The sequence below is a fragment of the Pelodiscus sinensis genome, chromosome 4 (genome assembly GCF_049634645.1).
Source record: "Pelodiscus sinensis isolate JC-2024 chromosome 4, ASM4963464v1, whole genome shotgun sequence".
In the NCBI taxonomy this organism is placed as follows: Eukaryota; Metazoa; Chordata; order Testudines; family Trionychidae; genus Pelodiscus; species Pelodiscus sinensis.
The window spans coordinates 29,290,303-29,313,481 of record NC_134714.1 but is presented as its reverse complement, the minus strand read 5'-3'; the positions used below and the strand labels follow the sequence as shown (position 1 = coordinate 29,313,481).

The 23,179-nt window shown below is 43.8% G+C and overlaps 2 protein-coding genes across 6 annotated transcripts in view; one reads left to right on the top strand and one right to left on the bottom strand.

The window, feature by feature from the left end:
* Positions 1-9,025: 9,025 nt before the first annotated feature.
* On the top strand, positions 9,026-10,179 carry FAM181A (family with sequence similarity 181 member A). The gene has a single exon (XM_075926668.1). It carries the CDS (start codon positions 9,304-9,306, stop codon positions 10,177-10,179), a length of 876 nt encoding a protein of 291 aa, XP_075782783.1. The 5' UTR covers positions 9,026-9,303.
* A 5,649-nt stretch (positions 10,180-15,828) lies between these two features.
* ASB2 (ankyrin repeat and SOCS box containing 2) overlaps positions 15,829-23,179 on the bottom strand; it is a 42,793-nt gene continuing 35,442 nt past the window's right edge. For 2 of the 5 annotated variants that reach the window (XM_075926664.1, XM_075926663.1), the window contains 2 exons: positions 19,558-19,711; positions 15,830-18,093 (listed from right to left, as the gene is read on the bottom strand). In XM_075926664.1, coding sequence (XP_075782779.1) covers positions 17,957-18,093; positions 19,558-19,711 — 291 coding nt within the window. In that variant the 3' untranslated portion in view covers positions 15,830-17,956. The other 3 variants (XM_075926662.1, XM_075926667.1, XM_075926665.1) reach the window with 3 other exon arrangements.

Here is a 23,179-nt window from a genome sequence, read left to right as displayed (position 1 = left end):
AAAGGCTCTTGTGTAAATTACATGGCCATGGGATAAGAGGGAAGGTCCTTTCTTGGATTGAGAACTGGTTAAAAGACAGGAAACAAAGGGTAGGAATAAATGGTAAATTTTCAGATTGGAGAGGGGTAACTAGTGGTGTCCCCCAAGGGTCAGTCCTGGGACCAATCCTTTTCAACTTATTCATAAATGATCTGGAGAAAGGGGTAAGCAGTGAGGTGGTAATGTTTGCGGATGATACAAAACTGTTTAGGATAGTCAAGACAGAAGCAGACTGTGAGGGACTCCAAGAAGATCTCACCAAACTGAGCGATTGGGCAACAAAATGGCAAATGAAATTTAATGTGGATAAGTGTAAAGTAATGCACATCGGGAAAAATAACCCCAACTATACGTACAGTATGACGGGGGCTATTTTGGCTACGACAAATCAGGAAAGAGATCTTGGAGTTATCGTGGACAGTTCTCTGAAAACTTCCACGCAGTGTGCAGCAGTGGTCAAAAAGGCAAATATGATGTTAGGAATTATTAGGAAAAGGATAGAAAATAAGACCCAGAATATTTTACTGCCCCTGTATAAAACAATGGTACGCCCACATCTTGAATACTGTGTACAGATGTGGTCTCCTCACCTCAAAAAAGATATTTTGGCCTTAGAAAGGGTTCAGAAAAGGGCAACTAAAATGATTAGGGGTTTGGAACGGGTCCCATATGAGGAGAGGTTAAAACAACTGGGATTTTCAGTTTAGAAAAGAGGAGACTGAGGGGGGATATGATAGAGGTCTATAAAATCATGAGTGGTGTGGAGAGGGCCAATAAAGAAAAGTTATTTATTAGTTCCCTAAATAGAAGAACTAGAGGACACCAAATGAAATTAATGGGTAGCAGGTTTAAAACTAATAAAAGAAAGTTCTTCTTCACACAGCGTGTAGTCAACCTGTGGAACTCCTTGCCAGAGGAGGCTGTGAAGGCTAGGACTATAACAGAGTTTAAGGAGAAGCTAGATAATTTCATGGAGGTTAGGTCCATAAAAGGCTATTAGCCAGGGAATAAAATGGTGTCATTGGCCTCAGTTTGTCAGAGGCTGGAGAGAGATGGCAGAAGACAAATCGCTTGATCGTGTCTTCAGTCCACCCTCTCTGGGGCACCTGGTGCTGGCCACTGTTGGCAGACAGGATACTGGGCTAGAAGGACCTTTGGTCTGACTCAGTACGGCTGTTCTTATGTTCTTATGTTCTTAGCATATATGGGACCTTTTCTGTTTATTATGATCTTGTTATCCTGACTGCAAACAAACAGACCTTCAGTGCAGTGAAATGAACATGGTCAATGAACTGTGTGATACAGAATGGAATTTTGAAACAGAAGAGGAAATAAATGGTTGAGATTTTCTATGAAAATATCCTCTGGTGATTCAGTGAGTTATAGAAATGGTCAAAAAGTTGCAAATGTGAATGTCACCTAAAATTTTTGTTTGAAAAACAGGAAAAAATGTCCAGGGGATTTTTAGAAAATAAAGTCTGTTTTTTGTTCAAGTGTATTTAATTAGCTGTAGGCATGGATAATGTCTTAAGGAAGCATTTTAATTTTCTTGCATCACAACAGCTAAGAAGATGTTGCTTTATCTTTCAGGTAAACATCTGTATGCTCTTTATAAATATTAAATAACTAAACCTGGTACTGTCCACATGGCAAGAACAATAGCAATAGTCATTTTTCAAATCTTAACACCTCCGTATAAATCCAGAGTGCTGCAGTCCAAAGCAGGGTCTTGTTTTATAGGAAGAAAATTAATGTTAGTTAAAGACACCTCTGGGCTTCACAACAGTGGCTTCCATTCAGTCAATAGGTTCTTGGAGGGGAAATAGCAGGTTTAGTTCTTCTTCCTACTCACCATGCCACACCTCACCCTCCACGCCATGGAGTGGTGAGGGTAAGGGACATCTGAATAGAGTGACTTGAACATCAAAGGAAACTGCTTTCATTGGTACTGTGCCTTTTAAATGACTCAAAAGGTCCCTATCAGTAAGCAATCTGATACATTGATTTCAATGGGATAATCACACGGTTAAGCTTAGGCTGGTGTTGACGTACTCTGATGAATAGAGGCCTCCGTATGTATAGGAGTAGTGGGAGCATTTGCTATGGAGACTGCTAAAGCCTGACTTGGTCTAAAATAAATTTTAGAAACACTTCTCCTGTATTTCCATGTAAGAAAACCTTCTCTTCCCTTCTCTCATTGCTTCAGTTCTGACTGCATGCAGACTGCATGGTGGAGAGCCTGGCTGTGAGGTTAACTCTCATGTACATATTCTCATGAATAACTTAACCTTGCCTACCGAAAGTTCCCAGGAAGAGAGCTGTCGAGGGTGACATGTCAGATATGAAGTGGCTCTCCAGCTGGTCCCTGTCTGCATGCTGGGAAGGCATGTGGAGACATTTTTTCAGTTGCTGTACTAGTGTGACACGTTCACAGTGGAAAATGATGTATCATTCTTAAGCCGTTGCTGGGTGGACACTTCAAAGTGCGTTGGAAACTCAGAGAGAAGTGCCCTATTGTTAATTGTTCCTTTCACATGTACATTGGGATGAACATGGCTAGAGCAGAGAGGAACAAAAGGGCTCCGGTGGCCTCTTAGAGAAAACCCTATGCAGCTCAACCTGAGTCTGACCTTGAAAGGGGTTTAAAAATAAAAATCCTGCTCCCCAGTCTATTCCCCTTAGGATACCTATTGTTGTCCAGCTGCAGGGCAACAGGGGTACCAGAGCAGCAGACAAAGCCTTGTTACCATGAACCACTCTCTGCAGTAGCATAGTAGCTGCACAGGAGATAGTGTTAGTGGAAAGAGTTCTTTGATTCAAAACCTAGGTATCTTAGGAAGGGTCGTATACCATGAAGCAAATAAAAGGCTACTGTGGGCCATGAGCCATGTCGACACTACAAAGTTAAGTCAAATGAAGTTTTGTCAATGATCATCCACTGCTGTAATTAAGCTGCTTTTGCACGTCCTCCCAATGCTTCTTGTGACTGTGGATCACATCCATAGTGGTTGCTCTTGCATCCAGAGAGAGAGAGAGCAGTGCATTGTGGGTAGCTATTCTAATGTGCAACTCACCACCTTCTGTTGCTGGATCAGGGGTGGGGAACTTTTTTTGGATCAGGGGCTGCTGACCTACAGAAAAATTGGTTGGGGGCTGCACACAAGTGAGTAGCAAAAAACAAACAAAGAAGCAAACAAACAAAAAACCCCAAAAGAAAACAAAACAAACACACTCTCACTGCTGTGGCCTGCAACTGAGAAGGAGAAAAACATTCCCCACATTCCCTTCACACACTAGCCCCGCAGGAGTTGGGGGGAGCTGGAGCACTGGCTCCCCAGTGCTGGGGGGCGACCCTGAGCCTCAGGGGCTGGATCCGGGCAAGTCAGAAGCCACATCTGAGCCCCGGTCTTTAGGTTCCCATAAGGGAGGGCTCGCCATCCCAGCATTCCATGGGCTTCTCACTGTATTTTGTGCCTCTTTTCACCAGTTCACCCTGTGAACTGTGAGCCCACCATCTCTGTCTCAAAGCTTGGATCCTACACTGTTCTCCAGGATAGCGACGAGCATTATGAATACAATGTGGCTGATCTGCAGTATCTCATGAGCTGCAATTCTGATAATAATTCCATGGTATCTGTCCTGCTGTGTGCCATGGAAAGAAACAATTCAAGATTGTTGCAGGCATTCCTGGAGAAGCTACACACTGCAGACCATTGGTTCTGGGCATCAGAAACAAGTCCTGAGTGGCTGGATTACATCGTAATTCAGAGCTGGGATGATAGGCAGTGGCTGCAGAACTTTTGGCTGTGCAAGGCCATCTTCTTGCAGCTGTGTGCTGCACCCACACCAGCCCTCCAGTGCAGAAACACCAGAATGTAATCTGCTCTGCTAGTGGAGGAATGGAGATTGCAGTGTGGACACTAGCAACTCCAGATGGCTACTGATCAGTCATGAGTCAATTTGAAATTGGGGCGCTTCAACAACAGGCTCAGCAGGTACAAAATGACCACTGTATGCGCCTTCGGACAATAAAAGGGCCAATGGTCCTGCCTCTTTGGCAGGTTAGACCTCAGTGAAGAACATAATCCCATGGTCATAGCAGGCTGTTGTGTACTGCATAACTTTTGTGAAGCTAAAGGGGAAAAGCTTCCATGAGATGGAGCAATGAGGTGAATTGGATGGCTTCAAATTTGAGCAGCTAGATGCCAGGGCCATTAGAGATCCTCAATAAAGTGTGTGTGGGGTGGGGGACTGTTTGAATCAGGGAGGCTCTGAAGGAGCTTTTTGACAATGAATGCCCGTAATATATCTGTCTGTAATGCATTCAGTCAGGTGCTATTATCTTGCACCGTAGTATGAACCTTGTAATGATTCCTATATGTGCATTAATTTTATAATCCAAGTGCATTGATTGTCACTACGTATGAAATTCACCAGCAGCAACCAATGAATAAAGGGCACAAACAAATATTTCTCAAGTGCATTTTTATTCAACAGCAATACAACATTACTGTGTTCTGCCAGGGACATGAAAATGAAGGACACATTTTCAAATGAGGCTCTCACAGTTGGCATATGTCCAGCTATCATTGTGATACATGTTCCTCCTGGTGGAGTGCATGGGATATTGGGAAAGCCCGGGAATATGTGAGGAATATGGGGGAGCAGCTGAAGTCCGAGGATGTTGTGGTAGATAAGGAAGGAGTTGGAGGATGATGAGAGAAAGGCAACAGGGCCATCCAGTGGCATGAAGAACCTTTTCTTAACAACCAAGGGGTGTAGCCAGTCCTAGCACTCTGGCTCAGGTGTCTGATGCAGGAGACGGGAGCTCTGGTAAGTACTCATTGTGCTTTGATACTGCAGGGAGACATGCAGTAGAGCTCTGCTTTTTTAATCAGGGTAGCAGAGGATTGTACTAACCAACACTGACACCATTTGTATCTGCTGCTCATTACTCTGTGTAACTAGGCAGAGGGGATTGGGATGTCCCGGGTATCCTCCCTAGCAATCTCCATGAAAATTTGCCTGGAGAGTGCTCTGCAGATTGTTTCTTGAGAGGGTCCAGAGATGCCCTGTTGGAGGATCACAAGGGGTCAACTGCCCCCTCCTGCAGCTGGCCCAGGTGGGAGGAGAAAGGGGCAGGGCCAGAGCCAGAAGTGAAGGGGCCAAGCAAGACAGAGCCTCTTCCAGCCACGCTACCTGGGACAGGACCTGGGACAGCACAGTATCTGGGCTAGGTTGTAAAGGGTTAACCAGTTACCCAATAAGAATCACCCTTACCAGGTGTAAAAGCCTAGGAAGGGGTTAACAGAGAGTAACTGGCCCTTGAGTCCAGACCTGTGGGAATAAGTAGGGCTAGGCACCTCACTGGAGCCAATAGGTGGGAAACAGGCAGGGAATGCATAACCTTAGCTCCACCCACTTACCCCACTTGCTGGCCAGAGGTTGAGGGAAAGTTGAGGGAAGCAGTAACTTAGGAGGAAGTGAGGAAGGAACTGATAATTATAGGAATGTCTCTGAGCCATAAATCTCCCAGGTTTGCACCTCCCAGGTTTCCACCTCTCCTTGTCAGAGCACTCACTGTCTAGCTCAAACAATGAATAAGCCAACTCCACCCTGATGTAACTGCCTTCACATCCATTGAATGACGTCAGGCTGAACCTGATGCACTTAACCCCAGCAATCATTTTGCAGAGGAGACTTGAGGGGGCTCACACTCTGCTCAGGTGAGGGTGGCATGGCTCTGTTATGCACACTGCAGGAGGCTTTTTTGTAAAGTAACGGTATGTTACATGAGTTTCCTAAGTCTGTGCAGATAGAGCTCATTAACATTCTGTGACAGCCCAGAGCAGTCCAAATCCTTCTCCCATCTGTTTGTTACACTCTCTTCCCGAAATCGGGGGCAGCCATTAAGCTCTTTAGGAGGGGATTACATTACTCAAAGGTTTACACAGTTTATTCAGCCTGGTTCATATGTTAAATATACACAAGATGTAATTTTGTTACCTGGAAATTAGCAAAGAGATGAGCCCTTGGAAAGACACCGGTTTACACTCGTTGAACAAAACCACCATTCATCTTGACTGTGCAACATAAAAAAAATTAGTCCTGGACAGGGCAAACAAAATGATCACTGTGACCTGACTGAAAGACTCGTCTCTGATTAATATATCAAGAGCCGACTGCTTGTCATCCCTAAGCAGGTCTGTGTGTGTTTGTGGGGAGAAGAATTGAAACAAGAGTGCAGAGAGATTGCAAGCATGGAATAACACAGGTCTAGGGTCTCAGGAGAGTTGCTTGGAAATGCTCCAGAAGCACCGTTGTCCACACCAGAGCGCCCATTGGTGGAACTGCACCTGTAGCTGGAATGGTAAGGAAGGGCATGCAAAGAATCTTAGTGCAGTTACAGCCCCATCTGGATGCTGCTGTGCTTAAATAGTCCTGTGCATCAGCAGATGTCAGCTTCTTGTCTGCTGAAATTTGGTATTGTTTCTTCAAGAATGTTATCTCTCTTCTGCCCCAGTTAGCGGGACACAGAGGGACAGATGCTTGGGTGCCTTTGGGAGGCTAGTGCAATGGAACCCATTGCAGGTCACCAATGCTGGGGCTGGATCTGTTCCAGCCCAGACTTAGTATAGTTTGGAGTAGCCACTGCAGTGATGTAACCAACAGCTGCCAGGAGCCATTTTGGCAATTCATGGTTACCAGAGAACAGGAGTATTCCAGCCATGCCTCTTATTACTGGCCTCACCTCCTCCATCAGAAGCAGGGGTGCCTAGAATTCCTGCCTCCATGGGGGAATTCTCTACTGGCTGGAGCTACCAGGTTCAGAGAGACTTTGTGCCAATGAGACCATTACAAAGGGGCTGTCACACACCAGAGATCTGGCCCAGCCAGTAAACCCAGTCTTTAGGAAAGAGCCTAAAGGCCTGATTTTGATCTCACACTGTGTTAAACCAGGAGGAAAACAATGTATTTAGTGCAGTCATTGGAGTCATGCTGATTTACACCAGCTGAGGATCTGGCCCTGAATTTGTACATCATTCTTACATGTGCAGAACTCCTGTGGACACCATAAGTGGCTGGGGAAAGGATGAGGGGAAAGGAAAGGGAATAAGGTCTTCAAGATCTGATGCCGAGTGAAACACTCAAGCAAGCATTCTTCTTTCCTGGAAAGAACACAAAATTAATAGAAATGGGCACAGGCTGTAAAATATGGATGTTGGCTGGATTTTAAAGTTTAGGCCTTTGCAAATGGCCCCTAAAAATGTTTTTTATTTGCCAAAATTGGGTGAGGGTTTGGATTTCAGACACCCACTTCCAAAACGTGCATGTGTTTGGATCTAGAGATTATATATGTGCCTTTCTCCTCCTCCTCTTCCTCCACCTCCTCCTCCTCCTCCTCATAATGTTGAGCCCTCCTGTTGCATTTCCATCCAAAAGGCATTGCAATCTTTACTAGTCTTCCAACTGAGCACTGCCATTCAGCTAATGTCTGCTCAAGTTTGAGGCAATGGCAGTTTGGACTGGAGTGCGAGCTGCCTTGAGTTCTGAATGGCTGGCATTTCTGAAATTCATCAGGGGCAGGCTTTTCTGCTCTTCTATTCTCACAGATCTCCAAGGGGATAACGTGCATCATGGGACTCCGGGGTTTACTGTGCTATTAAGTTATTGCCACCCCTTGGGACAGCCCTGCAAGGGGAGAAGGACTCGCATAACTCTGGATCAGTAAAGGAAGCAGCTCAATTAGCATTTCACACGCTTTTCTTCCCTCTCTTCTTCCCTTCCCTGCAGTGGGCATGCTTTCCCCTTAAAGGATTGTCCTGTTTCTGCTCCTTGCCAGCGTTGGCAGGGTGACAGTAGTCGAGTGTGCAAACTTGTGCTATTGTCTCCGGGACAGGGGGAGTCATGGAGACCCACTAATATGACACAGGAAAATGTTTGCTGATGGCAATTCTATGGGCTTTGTCTAACTCTTTCTCCATCATGACGACTCGATTTAAGTCTCTAACTGTTTGACTACAGATGCAAGAGTACTATCCAACTCCATCCTTTTGTCCGGGCAGTTTGAATGGGTAATTCAGCTTTTGTGTGGCTCAATTGAGGGGGCAAACATAAAGACAAGATTCTTGAGCGCTCAAGCTCCCTTTCCATGGATATCTGCACATCTCTTTAGAGATTTGTTCCTTTCCTACCTTTTTTTCTGACATCATCCTCCCTTAAAAAAAAAAAAAAAAAAAAAAGCCCTGATCGAGAACAGTTAAAAGCAGGCTAGCCTGGTCTCCCAAACTAGTATTGTCCTGTGTCATTGAAGCATGGTTACTGCCAACCTCCAGACAGCTTTGGGGTAGTTTATAGAAAAAGAGTGTCTAAACTTTCTATACTCATCATCGGCATAACATGTCAGATTGTGTTGTCGCGGTGTGGGAGGGGGGAGGTGAGCAAAGGGAAGGTCCTTACAGGGGTGGCGGAGGAAAGACAGGGTGGAAGAAAGAGTGGAGAATGGCAGAAATCACAGGGAAATGATGGTATTTATGAGCTGTCTTTCTGTGGCTGTCCCCATGGCGACAATTTGTGATGGCAAAGAATGTGAGAACGGGGAGCCTAATGCCTGATTGGGATGCTTTGTATTTGGCAAAGTGGCTTCTGATTGGTCTGAGAAAGCCCCCTAACTAGAAGGAGTTGATATTCATTCAGCTTGCTCAAGTGCTGCTAAACTGCTTCTAAACACTCAGAGGCTCCGGTTGCTTCTCTGAAGGTTGGTAGTGTCTAACCTGTATAACAAGATTAGCCAGGGAACTGGGTTCTTCTCAGCAGTAATACAGTAACAGTCAATATTAGAGAGACAATCTGCTGTGTGTGTGTGTATGTGTGTGTGTGTGTGTTGGTTATGGTGCTGCTGAGCGTTCTGCTCACACTTTGAACATTACTTGTCTATCAAGATTAGCCATTTGGTTCTCAGCAGTAACAAGCTGATGTGTGTGTGTGTACATGTGTGTGCGGCAGTGCTGTGATTGCAGGGATGTGGATGTGCTGCAGATGTTTCAAATTTCTCTGGCATGACAAGCTGACACCTGGCTCAATCAGCTGAGAAGTTTGATTTGGTTGTGTTTTTCCCATCTCCACGATGCTTTCGATTTTTCTCCCCTGCTGCAGGGGCTTGAAGTCCTGATTATATCCCTCCTGCTTTTACAGGTTTGCCCAAGTTTGAGGAGTGGGATTATATATTTTTAATGGAAATCTCCAGGGACATCACTCTTTGAAATGGCATCAGACAGCGAAGTGAAAACGTTACTGAATTTTGTGAACCTGGCCTCTAGTGACATCAAAGCCGCTCTGGACAAGTCTGCTCCCTGCCGCCGCTCAGTTGATCACAGGAAATACTTGCAGAAGCAGCTCAAGCGTTTTTCTCAAAAATATTCCAGGATCCCAAGATGCCCCACTAGCAAATCCATAGAATCCAGCTCGAAAAGGGGGACAGATGATAGAAATCGCAGCTCAAACCCAGACGGCTTGGATCCAAATCACTGCAGAGTTTCCAGTGAAAAGGCCCTGGGGCTATCAGAGGTGGAGGAGAACTTCAGTGGGGAACAGGTTTTGCAGGAGCAAAGCCCAGAATCTATAAGGCCAGACCAGGTGCCCATGAGGAAAAGACAGCTGCCTGCTTCCTTCTGGGAAGAGCCTAGACCAACTCAGAGTCTGCTTGTTGGGAGCTTTCCTGCTGGATTGGATGGGCTCCCAAATTCTAGGGACCTTCCTCCTTACAAGGGCAAGAAAAGCAAAAAAGGTCCTGATACCACAGAACCAGGGACCCCCCCGCTGCCTGCCCAACCCAGAGGGGAGAAGGAGCCTATCAAAGTGCCTGGGACCTCCTTATCTGGCCGGATGAACGCCTGGAGCTGCTGTCCATTTCAGTACCATGGACAACCTGTTTACCAAACCCATGGAGCCCTACCTCAGTCGCCCTTCCCAGGCCTGGGGCTGTGGAGGAAAAGCACAGCACCAGCAGGGGAGATCCAACACTTCTGCAAGGAGGCAGGCAGCATGGGGCAGAAACTATACAGACCAGTGGTTTTGAAACCCATCCCCACTAAACCAGCAGTACCACCTCCTATTTTCAATGTCTTTGGCTACATTTAACTTGAAGGAGGGGAAGGGAGGGAATTTTGTGCTGTATACGGTAGCGCTTACATTTCACTCTCATTTGAAACTGCAGATAGTGGCCCACTGTCACATGGTGGAGCAATTCTTATGGAAAGAATGTGCTCTCATTTCCGTCTGTATGTAGATGGGCAGCTCTTACATGCTGCTCTTTTGATTGGAACGGCACAGGCTGGCTGACTTAAATAATGACTATGAGTACATTTGTGTGTCAGTCTCACTGCACTGGTGTAAATCAGGAATCAGCCTTATTGAAGCCAGTGCAGTTAAGTAACAGCAGAAATGGGCCTTCTGTATTTAATATGATTGTTTGTCCCAGGATGTGTGATGCTAAAAACCATTTGGAATCTGCACTGGAAACACCTGGGACCTCTTCCCTAAAGGAATGTCTTTATGGGAATGTGCTGCCCCAGCACAGCAATGACATGATTAAAGTGGTAACATCTCTTGTACTTTAAAGTCATGCTAAAGAAATCACTTACGATTTTCAGGTCACTTCCTTTTGCATGCAAGATACTGATAGAAGAGTATTTAATGCAGAAGATAAGTTTGTAAATTGATTTCAGCTCTTCTCTCATGTAAATATCAAGAGAGTTAAAGAAAATAAACAGGTAATTTTATTTGTTTCCACATCTCCAATATGTTCAGATTGCAAGCTTGTTTTCCTCCCACGGAGTAGCCTCAGGTTCATTTTGTAAGGGGTTGTCACTCAGAATGTAAGGCTTGATGTGCCAGTCATTCACAGTGGTGTCAATCAGAAGTAGCTCCACTAAAGGTTATGATATTAGCCAGTTTAAAACTGAAAGAGAGCAGACCTTCCCTGTGACAGCTGAGAGGATAGACTGGGAATGGTTTAGGGTTTGAACATGGAAAGTGCAAAATCCACGATATAAGAGCAAGGATTGAACAGAGAACAAATTGGCACTAAAGCCTCCGGGCATGTGTGCAGCAGAAATGCTACAGTGACCCATCTGCATTATAGTGCAGACACTTTATTACAGTGAGGGAAGGGCTTCTCCCATGGCTGTCATAAATCCCCTCCCAACAGGCAGCAGCCGCCAGACTGACAGAAGAAGTCTTCCATTGACCTATCACACCAGGGCTTAGGTGGACTGAGCTATGCATCACGGCAGGGGGCTGTAACTTTTCACACCCCTTAGTGACATAGGTAGGTCAACCTATGTTGTAGATGTAGACCAAGCCTCAGTTGATCAAGGCAATGAGATTTCCAGGGACAATTCTTTACTCTGCCTCAGGGTTGGAACACTCTGGGGGTATGTCTACACTACCCTCCTAGTTCGAACTAGGAGGGTAATGTATGCATACCACACTTGCTAATGAAGCCCGGGATTTGAATTTCCCGGGCTTCATTAGCATAAGCGGGGAGCCGCCATTTTTAAATCCCCGCTGCTTCGAACCCCGTGCAGTGCGGCTACACGGGGCTCGAACTAGGTAGTTCGGACTAGGGTGCCTATTCCGAACTACCGGTACACCTCGTTTCACAATTGTCTTATTTGGTAGCATTTTTTCATAGATGTAAATGACAGCACATGATCCAAAAGAATCAGCTCTACAGGGCCTTCGGGACAAGCATGGAAGCGTGGGTGTGGCTCCTCTACTGTACTTCAATACCTCCTCCTTGACTTCTGAAAAGATGCTATGGTGAGGCAGTATCCCTGATCCTGCATCCATTGAAGTGTTATGCAAAACTCACTTGTAGGAGGAGAAATTAACTCAAGAGAGGCAAGCTGCACTGCCATAGACAAGGAGTTCCTGCAGCTCTTTCTCACATGAGGGATGCTAACTCATGCTTGTAATCAAACTGAGACCAATGGGCCAGAAGCTGAATGTAGCCACCCTTCATGGCGTGGTGTGAACACACAGTAGCTTCACTGGAGGTGGGCCAGGCTGCCACCAGGCAGGGTGACTGGGATCAGCACCCATCTCTCTGGAACCAGTTCAGAATGTACAGTTCTATCAAAATGTCATTTCAGAGGACAGTGCGGAGGGGAAGGGAGAGTTCTGACAATGTCCAACCACTTCTGTTTTATTTTGAAGTGACTTTTCATTTAGAATTTTTTATTTTGTAGGATCAGGTGTAACACTATAATATGATAACTTTGATAAAGTCAGAATTGAACAAAATGTCGAAATGAAACATTTCTGTCACCTGGAAACTGTGTGAGTGTGTGTGGTGTGAACAGCCAGCCTCCTGCACCCCCATCTTCTGCCCTGAGTTCTCCCTCCCACATCCCAGCTCCCACACACCTCCCAATCCCATGGTCTGACACCCACCCTAAGCCATGCACTGAGCACTTCTAGTTCCACAGCTGGGACCCTTCATGGAGTTCTGGTGTATTCTAAGAAGTGCAATCATTGTGCCTCCCGAATGCAAATGGCATCATTACATGTAGATGAAGTAACTTCTTCTCAAGCCATCCAGGAACCTAGCAATTATACAACCTCTCCCTTAGCAATCCTAGTTGCCTTTATAGTATTATTTGTTTGGATTGGTTCCAACTTTCCCCAGACACCTCTCTATCTAGGTCTTCAGATCAGCAGGTAACATTTTAGAATGTTAGTTCACTTGCACTTTGGTTAGAAGCTGAAAACCATAATACCTGAAAGCCATCATTTGTTAAAACATAATACAAATCTAAAATGTCAAAACCCACACTAGATTTTATAAATAATGGCAAAAAAATTAATATAGTTGAAAAAGCTTTTGTACAAAAAAGTGCACAAGAACATAAAGTGAATTGCACGTTTCCATAAAGAGGTATAGTAATCTATTTAGTTTTCCTGGAACACCTGACAACCATCCTCAGCACTGAAGATGTCTGTCCTGATGCATAAAACTATGCTGTTTTACTACACATTGGGACTACTGAACTGGTTCCAAAGCCCTGGATCCAAAGTTATTTTTTTTTTCATTTCACAATGAATTTAATTTGTATTCACTGTTAAAAATGAAAGGAGAACTTGTACAAATACAGGACATTGGGTGTGAGAGAGGTAGCCTGCCCTGTTTTAGTGCAAATAAATGTAAAGTTAACTGTGTAAAGATTGTCAATGAGGCTCAAGCAGGAAGGATAAAGTGATACTGCAATTGCTAGGTCAATTCTTCAATGGAGTAATCTCTCCTCAGTTTATGTGCATAGTATGGACCTGATTCTGCTCTTGCTTGCACTAATTTTACACTAGGGTAGGTCTGTTGATTTCAGTGGCAGGACATCCTACTGATATAAATAGGACAGAGCAATCAGGCCTGAATGTAGCCAAGCAAGGACTAACACATCTTGGCTGAGAGAGGTTTTTTTTTTTTTCTCAACATGTACCCCGTGTCAGTTCTTCCAGGCTCAACAAAATAAAACAACCCTGCAACTCGTGATCATTTTGCGCATGTAAAGTTTTCCTCTGCATGATTTTCCTCAGCTTTGGCTTGCTTATGAAATCTGACCACTTCTGTATGTACACAGTTTATTCTTTCAATTAATTCCACCAGCAAGGTGGACTTGGATAATCAGATTATACATAAAATAGATAGTTAGGCAAATAAGCTCCACCGCACTGTGTTCCAGTGTCAATACCTATTTGCAGCTCAGTCCGAATCTTGCCTGTGACACTAGTTTAATTTCAGGGGACTTGTTCCTGAGTTATACTAATGGAAATAAGCAAGAACCAGGCCCTAAATGTTTGACCCACATGAGTGTGAGCTATGCAAGCTAAACAGGTAGTTTTTTAAAATATATTAAAAATTACATAGTTCACACAGTGCTGCTAGGACTATCTGACCTGGACCATGGAAGCTTTTCACATGTGGGTGTGCACTTATAGACATCAGTCTTTTCAGTGAAGTGAGTGCTCAATAGCATAAGTATGGGCTGTGTGGACAAGCTGTACATCTATTCACGTAGAGTGTTAATGTTAAATACTCAAACGACAGGCTGTATCTGAGCAGCTAGCTCTAGAGCTTCCTTTTAGGCCACCACTAACGTGCCTGGGATCACAAGGAAGGCTCCCAGTTTGAGTCTTTTTCTGATTCTTTATTGCATGCTTGTTTCTTGCCAAATTGTGGCTCCTTATTGATAACGTGGGGGGCTTTAAGAGGTGTCAAAATTGTATTCTTAGAATTACATAACACTTTGCAGAAGTGGCATGCTGCTGAGCTTAGTCACCAGACAACAGGGGTGCTTTCCAGAGCTCTCTCTGGAGAACTGTTGGCAAACACCAGAGGCTGGATGCTCGCTAGTGTAGTTGGGTATTTCTCCACTGGAGAAACAGGTGCTGTGCCCAGCTACACTAGCTGTGGAGCTGTCACCTATTCAGAATTATTTTCAATCTGAGGTTGCTTTATCAACTGCTCAGCATCCAGCAGCACCTGGCCCATTGTTAGTTTTGGAATGGAAAACAGCCTGCTGTTTGGCATCTCTTTTGTCCTTTTCCTCCATTCTAATCACGACAGCGGCGTGTCATTCGCCAAATCAGGTGAGGAAGAGGCGGTCAGCATGACTGTTAGGGTATGTCTACACTGCATTCTTCTTTCGAGAGAGGAATGCAAATGCAGTTAGCAAAATTGCAATTGAAGCGCGGATTTGAATTTCCCACACTTCATTTGCATAATCGCTTCCGGCCACTTTTTCGAAATACCCTATTTCGAAAAAAGAAATGCTGTCTAGACACGGTTATTTTGAAAGAAAACCCTTCATTCGAAATTACCCTTACTTCTTATAAAATGAGGTTTAAGGGTAATTTTGAAAGAAGGGTTTTCTTTCTAAATAACCGCATTTAGAGAGTGTTTCTTTTTTCGAAATAGGGTATTTTGAAAAAACGTCCGGACGCAATTATGCAAATGAAGCACGGGAAATACAAATCCGCGCTTCATTTGCAATTTTGTTCCTCTGCATTTGCATTCCTCTCCCGAAAGAGGAATGCAGTGTAGACATACCTTTAAAGATGAGTCTCACAGGGATAGCCATGTTAGTCTATAGCTGCAAAAATAAGGAGTCCTGGGGTATCTTATATCTTTTGAAATAATCCACATACCAAGCCCATTATTTTGAAATAACAGGCTGGTTATTTCGAAATCTGTACTCCTGCTTTCCTCGGGGAATAAGCTTATTTCAAATTAGTTATTTTAGGAGTTATTATTTAGTTATTTCGAAATAATGTCCTAGTGCAGACATGCTCTTATGGCATGTCTACACAGCAAAGTTATTTCGGGAAACCAGAGGTAACTCAAAATAGCTGCCCCGCATCTTTTGAATGTGTCCGCTATTTCAAAATATAGTGGAAGCGCTATTTCACCATCCCTGTAAACCTCCCTGTACAGGGAGTAAGGGATGGCTCAAAATATCTTATTTCGAGTTTCAGGTACTGTATAGACGCACCCTTAGAAACTGACAGAGTTATTAGGGCATAAGCTTTCATGGGTTAAACCCACTTCATCAGGTGAATTGAAGTGGAAATTATAGAGGTAGGGTCGTGTGTGTATATATATATATATATATATATATATATATATATACACACACACACACAACAAAAGAAAGAAGCTACTTATCAAGTATAGGATCAGCGTTAATGAGACACATCCACTCTGACTTGATTAGTCTCATTAACACAAGTCCTACACTTGATAAGTAACTTCTTTCTTTTGCTGTACTTTTATAAATGTATACTCCTGCCTCTATAATTTCCACTCCAATTCATCTGATGAAGGGAGTGTTATCCACAAAAACGTATGCCCTAGTAACTCTGTTAGTCTCTACAGTGCCATGGGACTCCTCGTTTTTGTTACAGAGGAGAATGAGGGGCTGGGACTTCAGTGACAGCAGGAGTAAATAAAGTCAATGGGTGGAACTGTCCCTATTTTCACTAGCTGAGGAGCTTGCCACGCACTAACCACTTTCTTCAAAGCTCTGCTAGAGGATCACAGCTCAGTCTGAATAGAAAAGGTATTGGTTTATCAGCTGCCATTGCATTTTGAAAGGGGACAGTAAACACACAGAGGTGTAGTTAGCAGCAGCTGTTGCTACTGTTGGTTACATCTCATTCCACAAGCGCAAGAAGCTGTCTCACTCCAAACTCTATGCAAAACCAGACACGCACATGTGCAATACACATATAGTGTTGGGTTGAAGTGTATAAGGCTACAAAAAGAAACTTTTGTGCAGTGCAGCTCTGTTTGACGGGAGTAACAGCATTTTCCCTACGTAGATTTTTATCTGAATCCATAGCTCAACAAACAAAATCATACCTAATACATGTATGCTTGTACTTGCCAATAATCTCTGGTATGAATCCAAAGCAGACTGGAGCCCAAAACTCCATTGTGTTCAGAATATCAGGATGAATAGCCAGTGTATTTCTAGGTCAAGATTTGCAAAGACAGGTGTCTAAAAAAGTACCTTTTTTTTAAACATTATACAGGGGCTCCAATAAATGACTTGATTTTCAAAGAGCCTGTAATCTAGCAGCTTCCACTGATGTCAGGGTGAGGTTCTGGGTGCTCAGCAGTTTTGAAATTGAGGCAACATTGGGCCAATTATGATGCTCTAATTCTCCTTACGTAGCATCTTATTCCACAAGTGTCTTCAGTGATCTCAGTGGAATTACTTGTAGCATAAGTAAATGTTCAGTGTAAGTGTACTGTAACCTGGCATTTATTAAATGCTTAAATAAGGATATAGGAGCCTAATTTTGAGTACCCTTTCTGGAAAATTTTAGAGCCAGGCTTTATCATTTTGAAAAAAATCTCACTCTTCTGCAAGCAACAGGCATTCAGTACCTTGGCTCCACTTAAATCTGTCACCTAAAATTCAAGGCCTGATTCTACTCTTGTGGCAATTTTGTGCACTGATGTCTCTGGTGCTAGATCTGATTTACATCTGTTAAAAGGACCTCAGAATTGCTTTTGGATCTTCATTGCAGAAATTCACTTACCCCAGAGCCTTGTCTTCTTCTTTTGCACATTTAATATACTTCAAACAGTATTTATCATGAGCTAAATCCTTCAGTCCTTAGATTGTACTCAAAGTGTCCACTGACTTTATCAGGAATTCAGGGTGAGTCAAGTCTTCTAGGTTTTCACTAATATTTATAAAATGTCTTTGTTGAGGGGAAAAAAATCTTCTCAGAAGTTTTGAGCTTCGAATGCTTGCAAATCAAGTGAACTGTTCACAAGAAAGGCCAAAAGAAGCAACAAATAAATATGTAAGAGAGACAGTGTCAAGGGACCAGAGAATTAGCAACCTGCCAACTGCTCCGTCTAACACAACAGAAATCAAAATAACACTCAGGGAATTCAAATGCGATTGTCAAAAATCTGAATATCTGGGGAAATAATTAGACTCTTGAGAACTGAAGAACTCTAACCTCTGTAAGAGCTTCCAGTCCTTTTTGAATCTTTCAGTGTCACTTGGTTTTGATTCTCTGTTAGTTTTTCAGTGCTGGCTTTCCTGTCTGATTCCATACAATGGAGCTCTGATATGTGTAACATTACAAAGCACTTTTTGTTTTCCTTTGAAAAAAAAATCAAAGGGTAGCCTGTCCCATTTGTGTCTCTCTGTGTCCTTTACTCTCTCTTTCCAGAAATGTAATGCACATAGGTTAACTATGGGGTGATACTGTCTGATAGGTGACATAGGTTTTTTCCCATCATGCAGTCCATTCTTCATGATCATGTGAATACTCTCCTCTCTAATGAAGTGGGTTCTTGCACCAGGAAGCTGCTGATCACCAGATTTGCATGAGGTCACTGTGAATAATCATACTGTAGGTATCGGATCAGTCTGCCCGGCAGAGGCAAAGTGTCAATCAGTTTAATGCGGTTTCTCCCAATCACATTTCGTACCTTGATCCGGCAAAGGTGAGCGAGAGGCCTCGGGGGCTCTGGAAAAAGAGAGGGGACCTAAATGTTAGCCAGGCACTTTCAGATCAGTCAGGTTATTAAGCTAGATCAGAGCCTTGCATACTGAGCCATTACATTTGTTAGGGGCTATGAAGAATGGCCCCCCCAGAAGCAGAGTCCATGCAGCGAAAGGGGATGAGCTATGGGTTGAGCCATGTATGGCGTGTACTCTACATCCTCTGCACAATATGCAGCTCAATTCCATGGCAGCTCCGTGTGTGCTGCAAGCAGGGGTGGGGCAGATAAGATAGTGGGACCATAGGGGAGCAGCAGTGGGGTAGAGGTGGGATTCCTGGGCTAGAGGTGGGATTCCTTCCTTCTCTTTTCCCTCATCCCATCTCAACTCTTCAGAACCTGAGGCAGCTACTTAGGTATGCTACAGGCAGCTGAGAATCAGCACCTTAATTCATATCCCGCACTAACCACAGCCTGCTTCCAGTCAGTCAGACATCGCAGCCCTGCGGAGTTCTAGCTTCAGACTTGTCAGGAGAGAACAGCTGGCTCCATGTGCTTGCACAGCACACTGCCACATGGGGCTCAGAGCTACTACGCCCCTTGTTCTCAGGCTGGCAGAAGCAGAGACACAATGTGAGAAGGAAGAGAGGAAATACTTCAAATAGCTCTGTGGCAACACCTCTGGCTCCACCAGAAATCACGTCCAGCCCTCCTAGACCAGAACAATGGGTAGGCACAATATGAGGCCTCAAAGTGGGGGAGGGGGGTGGAATGGAAGAGGTATCCCCAGAGTTCTGCAGAGGACTGAAAGAATCCCCATGAAAGAAGGAGATTTGTAAATATGAAGGGGGAATTAGGGGAACCCTTGTGCCAATGAACCAAGTCACCAGGCCATCCCCTGCATTACAAAATGCCAGCCATGAGGATCTGCCAGCTCAGCTGTCATTAGAGTTGACCCAAATGCAAGCTGACACCTTACAAAAAAGGTGGAGCTGCAAATATAAACTAGATGAAAGCTAGATGGATTAACACAAAAGAGTCTCTTTCTTTCTTGAACAGTGAAGTCTCACTGGGACCTATGGCTGCCCATGCATTTATGGGGCATGGTCTAGAGCAGAAAGAGAGGCCTAGCTATCAAGACATGTGCAGTCCATTTAAGATGCATCTACTGTTTCACTGATCAGTTTTTGGCAATTTACTTAACTATACTCATTTTCCCACTATTACTTACCCAGCTCCCCGGGGTGCTGTGGCATTCAACTCTTCCAAAAAAATTACAGACTTAGTAAGGATGAACCAAAGTACAGTTCAGTATACATTGCACTGAAAAGCTACCCTATCTTTCCAAGAGGGATCCAATAATACAGCATCCTACCTGTGAAAGGAGGTGGTTTCTAACTGGCATTTTATGACAATCGGTCAGTCTTCCTACAATGTGATTCCCCGGTCCCAATTCTGGCCTGTGTAATGCAATTCACTCAGAATCATACCTGCTTTCTCTTTAACGACTGCCCAGTCCTCGTAGCTGTCTATGTGCTCTTTGAGTCGGGCACAGAGCTGCACATTGCCCACATAATCCAGGAGGACATCAATAATAGGCCCGGCCCAGCGATCCATCTCTGGAGCAGACACCAAGTCACAAAACTGAAACAAAAGCCACAGCTCCTGCAGTCAGTGTGAGAGTGATACCTTCCTCAGGAGAAAAAAAACCTGTCAGGACATCAAATTGGTTACACCTTCCTACCACGGATAAGGACAGTTCTTTATTTTCCCTGTGAAAACTTCATTGCTGTTGAGGGCAAAATCACCCCTTCTCCTACTGTGGTTGAGAGAAACAAAATCCCAGGGGAGTCCTGGCCTTGGAAGGGATGTTAACTGCCTACAGGGCAGAGTATTCTCTGCCATCCAAAAAGGGTCCTCAATGAAGCCAAGGATCCATGAGTGGCTGGGTGCTTGGATGAGAGTCCACAGTTTCACGTACACACCAGCAGAGAATCTGCTTTAGAGTCAAAACAACTGTAGGCTCTATTACTCTTAGCATGCTCCTTTTCTCTTCTTTGGAATCCTAGTTTGGGAAAGTAGGGGGTAGTGGTTAGCAGGGCAGGCACTGTCAGCTGACAGGGGCTAGGAGGTAGTGTCAGGCACAGGACTTTAGCATGGAAGGCCGAGGCCTCTAGTAGATTGCCTGAGATCGGCAGAGGATCTGAACTCCTGACCACAGAACAGTCTTGTGGAGAAACTACAAGTTAAACCATGTGAAGCTTCTGCTTCACTCCGTAGGTTATTCTGTGCTGGAAAACAATCTGGGCCTAATATGGGGCCAAAGCCTGCAGTCCCCCTTACTTTCTCCTGAAGCAGGAAAAATGTATTGTCAGTGCAAGCTAGAGGACACCCAGCGCCTTTGAGCAAGAGGCCACTCATTTAGGTGCCTCAATACAATTTAGGAGTCTGACTTTCAGCACCCAAATAAATGTGGCCAATCTTTCTACATAAACCTAATTCAGTCCAACAATTTATTTTAGGGGCTGTGTCATGACCATACCGAAGTATCTGGAAATTTTCCAAGTAAATTAGATCTGTGTTACAAGGTCCCCTGTGGACTTCAGTGAAACTACTGCTCTTCTTCTGAGCTGTGTCTACATTGGCACCCCTTTCCGGAAAAGGGACGCTAATGAGACACTTCGGAATTGCACATGCCGCAAGGGATTTAAATATCCCCCGCAGCATTTGCATGAACATGGCTGCCGCTTTTTTCCAGCTCGGGGTTTTGCCGGAGAAAAGCGCCAGTCTAGACGGGATCTTGCGGAAAATAAGCCCTTTTCCGCAAGATCCCTTATTCCTACTTTCAAGTTCCTACGTTCAACTTTCAAGTAGGAATAAGGGATCTTGAGGAAAAGGGCTTATTTTCCGCAAGATCCCATCTAGACTGGCGCTTTTCTCCGGCAAAACCCCGAGCCGGAAAAAAGCGGCAGCCATGTTCATGCAAATGCCGCAGGGGATATTTAAATCCCTCGCGGCATTTGCAATTCCGAAGTGTCTCATTAGCATCCCTTTTCCGGAAAGGGGTGCCAATGTAGACACAGCCCTGGTGATAAGAAGTTCTATTTGGGCTACACAGGCCTGATTTCTCCATACCTTGCACCTGGTATTGACATTCGCACGTCCCTAAAGGAAGCACAAAGTGAGTGTAAAGTGCTACCACATCCAAATGGCAGCACTTTTTACCCATTTTGTCCAGGCTTAACTGATGACACATGATACAAGACAACGCAGAAGCAGATCCTCTGTCTAATCTTTTTATTCTTCTTTCCTCTGGCAGTCATGTTCTCTGCACATGCACTTTCAAACTCTCATCAGACAAACGAACAGAAAATGTTCTGAGGGAGAAAACCAGAAAGTGCAACTCTAGGAAATGTGTGTGTCACAGAGACAAAATTACTGGGACTGGTATGTCTCCGGACTCCACTCTCTGCACAAAGGTGTTGACATTCCCCCAAGACCTCTTCCTCTTGGTTCCACCAAGAATTCAGTTCAACTCCAGTCTTATCACACACATTCCTTTATCTGACAGACAGCAAAGTTACTCTGAGTTGATTACACTCATGCAGAGTGGGTGAGAATGGGCCTACCACACATCCAGAGTTACACAACAAACCTCATCCTTTACATACATTTTCATATTATGCTCCATGGACTATACATTGCATCATATGTTTTGGGACTGACTTGGATATTCTGTAGTAGACCAATTTCCATAAGGCTTGTGTGATGCCTATGACCCTAGTCAAACATGGGATTTCTGAAGCTTAGTGTATGAGCCTCTTCTGTGTGAACCAAAAGCCAAATGGTTCTTAGCCAAAGCCACAACAGATTCATCAATCGGTAGATGGTCTAGGTGCACCACTCCAAGCAGACATGATTTACACATGCAGCGTCCATGCACAATTGATTATTTACCTCATCGTTACACTCATGATTTAGCTCATCCATTTTATTTTTTCTACTAAAAATGGTTCCCTGAGTGATTCTCCTTAACTTATCTAGAGTAGATATTCTGTTTCCAATCTGCCTAATCTGGTCTCCCTGTGTCCAATTACTCATGTGAAGCCAGACCCACAAAAGGTACATGCCCTCTAGTGGCATTACAATAAATTACTCTTCATCTTCACATTTCCAGCATTCTAATTCTCAGTACATGAACTGAGAAGAAATCAACTGTTTCCCTTTTTACATGGGTAAGTGGAACATTTTATAGAATCAAAAACTAATATATTTGTAGCCTGATCTCCTCTGTTTATTCTAATGTTCATAGAAGTCATAAATACTATAGCTTGGAACAATAAACTTTAGCAACAATAGTAATATGTAGTGGTGTATTTTTCAGTTCATCTCCAATATCTTTTCTGTGTAAAGATTAATAATTCTGATCTATTATCAGCTGCTGGTCTGTAAACATTTACTGGAGAAAAGTTTGGGACATATGTAATTTCAATCTAATATGTATGTTTTTTATGAGGACAAATTTAATGATAAAGGTCCCAAATGATCTCCTGATCTTTATTTCATAGTATAAAGCTATACAAAAGTATTAATAAACTAAACCATGTACATCCATCTTTTATTAACCAATCCCCTAGTGTCAAGAAGCAAATCTGGTAACAATTCTGTTACAGGAGGAGGAAAATGCCTTAAAACACTAGAATGGGAAGGGACCTTCTATGCTCTGTATGAATCAGAGCTGCAATGATTTCTGTTTTACTTTAGGCACAAATGGGACTTTATAAGACTTTAATTAGTTGTGTCATGTCAATTTTAAACTGAACAATCTTCAGGACAGCAACTTAGTTTTGTGAGGCATCTGGTACATTTTTAGGCATCGAATAATACTAATAATGTTAGCTGAGATCCAGAAATGAGTTATTTACATGAGTAAAATATGAACTGGTTTTGAGTTGCTTGAAATCATAGATGGCTATAAATGAAAACCTTATGTCCTTAGAATTCTAATCATTCTAATCATGTTGAGTTTCATCTATGTCTTGTATACCTGATGGAGCCTGTTTTCTTATTTTCATGGAGAAAATCATGGCACCCAAGTGATATTTGCCTTGT

Coding starts and splice junctions, on each gene's coding strand:
- FAM181A (XM_075926668.1), top strand. CDS start 9,304: ATGGCATCAGACAGCGAAGTGAAAACGTTACTGAATTTTGTGAACCTG.